General features: G+C 52.9%; 2 protein-coding genes across 2 annotated transcripts in view; one reads left to right on the forward strand and one right to left on the reverse strand.

Annotated features, from left to right (window-relative positions):
* Nucleotides 1-769, reverse strand: part of Trim13 (tripartite motif containing 13) — a 42,530-nt gene extending 41,761 nt beyond the window's left edge. Inside the window, exon 1 of the mRNA XM_013034851.1 lies at nt 733-769. The gene's annotated coding sequence lies outside the window, so the exon portion shown is untranslated. The remainder of the gene's footprint in view (nt 1-732) is intronic.
* The window catches only part of Spryd7 (SPRY domain containing 7), a 16,965-nt gene that overhangs the window by 6,686 nt on the left and 6,323 nt on the right, over nt 1-3,956 (forward strand). The window contains exon 3 of the mRNA XM_013034820.1: nt 740-1,376. Within this exon, the coding sequence (XP_012890274.1) occupies nt 740-1,376 (637 nt within the window). The remainder of the gene's footprint in view (nt 1-739; nt 1,377-3,956) is intronic.

Below are 3,956 nucleotides of genomic sequence, written 5' to 3' on the forward strand. Positions count from 1 at the left end.
TTTTCTTTTTGCTTATGTGGTGCTGAGGAATCGAACCCAGGGCCTCAGGCATGCAAGGCAAACGCTCTACCACTGAGCCACCTTCCCAGCCCCAGCCATGTACACTCTGTACGTGGAAGCGGGAAGGAGCTTCCTTGGAGGCCCCAACAGCCTGGCCCCGGCCGCGGGGGGATTCCTTCCACACTCCCGGGCACCGACGACGGGGCAGCAGATGGCTTCCTCAGAAGCGGCCCCCGCCAGACTCAGGGTCGTCTCTCCTCTCCCAAAGTGATTTCCAGCGCTACTCGGCACCCAGGACCCGGGAACCGGCACCTCTGCCCCCGCATCGCCGGGGTGGCGCGGGGCGCCGTCCCGCAGGCCTCGGCGCGGGGCCGCCCATTCCGAAGCCCAGCCCGGGAGCCTCGGGGAGGAAACGGCTGCTCGGCTCCGGGGGGGGGGGCCCTCGGGGGGAGGGGTGTGTGCTTAGCTCCCCGCCCCCCAGATCGATCCGTTTCTGTCAATCTGCCCAAATAAAAAGAAATGATGACGGAACAGGAAAGCAGTTTTTCACACACAGCATCCAGCTGGGTGGCACCCGCCCGCGTGGAGGCTGAGGCGGGAGGATGACTTCAGTCCAGGAGCTCACCAAGCAGGGCCAACTAGGTGAGACTTTTAGTCTCAAAAAGAAAACAAACAAACAAAACCAGCACCTGAGAACCCCAACGGTAAGGACCGACCGACCACCTCACTCACCTGTCAGCGTGGGGGGCGGGCACACGGCCATCCCAAGGGATGCAGAGTGCGCAGGCGCACGCCGTTTCCCGCCCGCCAACCACGCCTCCTCCGCGCCGTCACGCCGCTGGTCCCGCCCACCTCCCTGAGCGGCCGCGCCCTCCGGTCCACAGCTTCTCCCAGGCCCGACGTGCCTGGGCCTGCGTTGCGCCTCCCAGCCCCGGGCGTCGCTGTTCCGGTGGGCGCGGGCGCTCGGGAGGGGGCGGGAGGCGGGGTGGAGCGGTGGGGAGGGGGCGTTGTCGCTACGACCAAGGGACGGCGGCAGCTCGGTAGTCCTGGAGCTATGGCCGCGTCGGTCTTCTGCTGCCTGCGGTGCTGCAGGGACGGCGGGACCGGCCACATCCCCCTGAAGGAGATGCCGGCCGTGCAGCTGGACACGCAGCACATGGGTAAGGGCCTCCCTTCCCCGCCCAGACCCCAACGGCCCGCGGAGGCTGGGCCCGGCGTGCCGGGGGCCCGGCGGGGCGTCGGGAGGATGTCGCGCGCCGTGGGGCGGCGGCGTCTGGACGCCCTGGGGTTTCCGCTGGCGGACTCGACCTGGTCTGGGTTCTGTGTTCAAGGCTGCGCCGCCGGTGGCCGCGGCCGGCGTCGGGAGCGGGGCGGGGGTGTGGATGTCCCCTGTCTCCTGGGAGCTGAGCGGGGCGCCCCCCCCCAGGTCCGGACCCGCGCGATTTCAGAAGGCTTCAGAAGGGTCTTCTCTCGGGTGGTGTCCCCGCGGCCCTATCCTAGAGAGGCTGTGGCTTGTTTTATTGGAAATAAGTGCCTCTCGCCTCCCAAAGTCAAAACAAGGTAGATCGCACACGCCTCCGGCTGCACAGCCCGTCCCACGTCCACCCGGCCTCCCGCTGCCCGACTCCTTAGTCACTGGAGTTTCATCTGACTGGCTCGTGACCAGCAGGTTACCAAATGAAACAGGGCTTTGGTCCCTTGCATCCATGGTTTTTCCTGTCGGGGGACAAATGGCCAGACCATTTCTCATCCCACGTTCTTCCTCCCCCCCCTTTTTTTTTTAACCACGATGATTATTTCTCTTTTGAGACGTTTCCCCTATAGAGTTCGGTGCTTCTGGAATATGCTCCTAGCCGGAGAGATTGCCCAGTTATCCTTATTTCAGTCAGAGTACTGGCTTTTGTGGATTGTTTTGTAAGTGTCCCTTGGCACTTTTCATTTTCACAGTGAGTTCCTCACATTTGTAACAAAACTCTCTTCTGCTCAGATTTGTGTGTGTGTGTGTGTGTGTGATGCTAGAAACACTCTGTCCATTATACATTTCTATAGCTCATACTAAACTAAACGCGATTATTATCACCTTGTATTTGGGTGTTTACACTACTTTCAGTTTTAAGGTTTCCCAAGTGCAGTATTTAATAGGATACACATGTGAGTATATACATAAATAATGTATGTCTTTAAATTATTTTGTATCCATCATCACTTATAGACAGTGGGTACTCAGATTCTGTAATTTCCCTCAGAAAACATTTCTCTTTCAGGAACTGGAGGGGTAGCTCAAGTGGTAGTGCATCTGCCTTGAGCAAAAAAGCCAGAAAGATTGCAAGGCCCTGAGTTCGAGTCTAGTACTAGCACCCAAATTTTTTTTCATTTATTTAGTGAGCTGATATTTATTTATTGAGTGACTATATAGTGGTACGCATTGTTCAAAGTGCTGGGGATATAGTAAAGGACAGTTCTGTATAGCTCATGGAGCATTTGGGCAACTGTAGCTCTTCTTCCTATCTCTGCTATCAGACTCCAGCATCACTGAAGTCTGCTGTATAGACTGTTCTTTTTCCATGACCTCTCCTCTAGGAAGAGCTAATCATTGTACTCACATTTGCCTTTCTCCAAAGCTTCCCAGCACCCTTCAAGTATGAACTGGATGAATTAGAATAATTGCATGTTCCAATCTTCTTCTTGTATGGAAGTTTTCTTTTTTTAATACTTCTTCCCCACCCCCCCGCCTTTCTCTCTGTCTCTCTCCTTGTTGCTGCAAGACCGGGACTTTGTTCATTGGCTGGCACGGTACCAACTGAGCCATGTCTCCAACCCGTGGAGGTTTTTCCCTTAACCAGTCTCCCAGTAAATTAAAACTCTTTAATCACAAGATTGATTTGAAAACCTGAGAGAAGACGGGTATTGAGTTAGAAATGCATGTTTCAAGCATGAGTTGACCTTAAGTTGAAAATATGGGAGGCACACTGAATAAATATGCATATATTTGAATGAGTGAAAGGTTGTATAGGTAACCTAAAGAATGTAACTGCTGTTGTTGTTTTGAGAGGGAGTCGCACTGTGTTGCCCAGGCTAGGCATAACTCATGGGTTCAGACTGTCATCCCACCTCAGCCTCTGGAGTAAACAGGCCTCCAGGTGTGCATGCCACTGTGTTCCCTTCCTTTCTTAAAAAAAAAAAAAAAGTCTATACATTTGCAGCTGAATGTTACCTCTTTCATAGTACTCACATTGATGATGTTACATTGCATAAAATCATTTGAGTTCCTCTTTTAGATTTTTCTGTAGCATGGTTATATATAGTCTGATCTTAATTGTGAACTGACTTTTTAGAAACAAAAGCCTTCAAAGGTAGCTAGTTACTTTGAGCCAGGTCAGTGGCTCATGCCTATAATTCTAGCTACTCAGGAAGCTAAGATCTGAGGATCATGGTCTGAGATAGGAAAGACTCCTAACTCCAATTAACAACCAGAAAAGCTAGAAGTTGAGTTGTGGCTCAAGTAGTAGAATGCTAGCCTGGAACAAAAGTGCTCTGGGAGCCAGATGCTCACATATATAATCCTCACTACTCAGGAGGCCAAGATCTGAGGATCGAAGTGCTAAGCGAGCCCTAGCAGGAAAGTCTGTAAGATTCTTATCTCCAGTTAACCCTCTAGAAAACCAGAAGTGGATCTGTGGCTCAGAGTGGTAGAACAACTAGCCTTGAGTGGAAAAAGCTCAGGGACAACACCCAGGCCCTGAATTCAAGCCCCACAACCCACAAAAAGAAGAAGCTCAGGAACAGCAACCAGGCCCTGAGTTCAAGTATCAGGACACACACACACACACAAAGTAGCTCCTTAGAAAAGGGTGCTACTGGGCTGGGAAGGTGGCTCAGTGGTAGAGTGCTTGCCTTGCATGCCAGAGGCCCTGGGTTCGATTCCTCAGCACCACATAAGCAAAAAGAAAAAAGCC

Source organism: Dipodomys ordii, unplaced genomic scaffold, assembly GCF_000151885.1.
Source record: "Dipodomys ordii isolate 6190 unplaced genomic scaffold, Dord_2.0 Scaffold197, whole genome shotgun sequence".
Lineage (NCBI taxonomy): Eukaryota > Metazoa > Chordata > Mammalia > Rodentia > Heteromyidae > Dipodomys > Dipodomys ordii.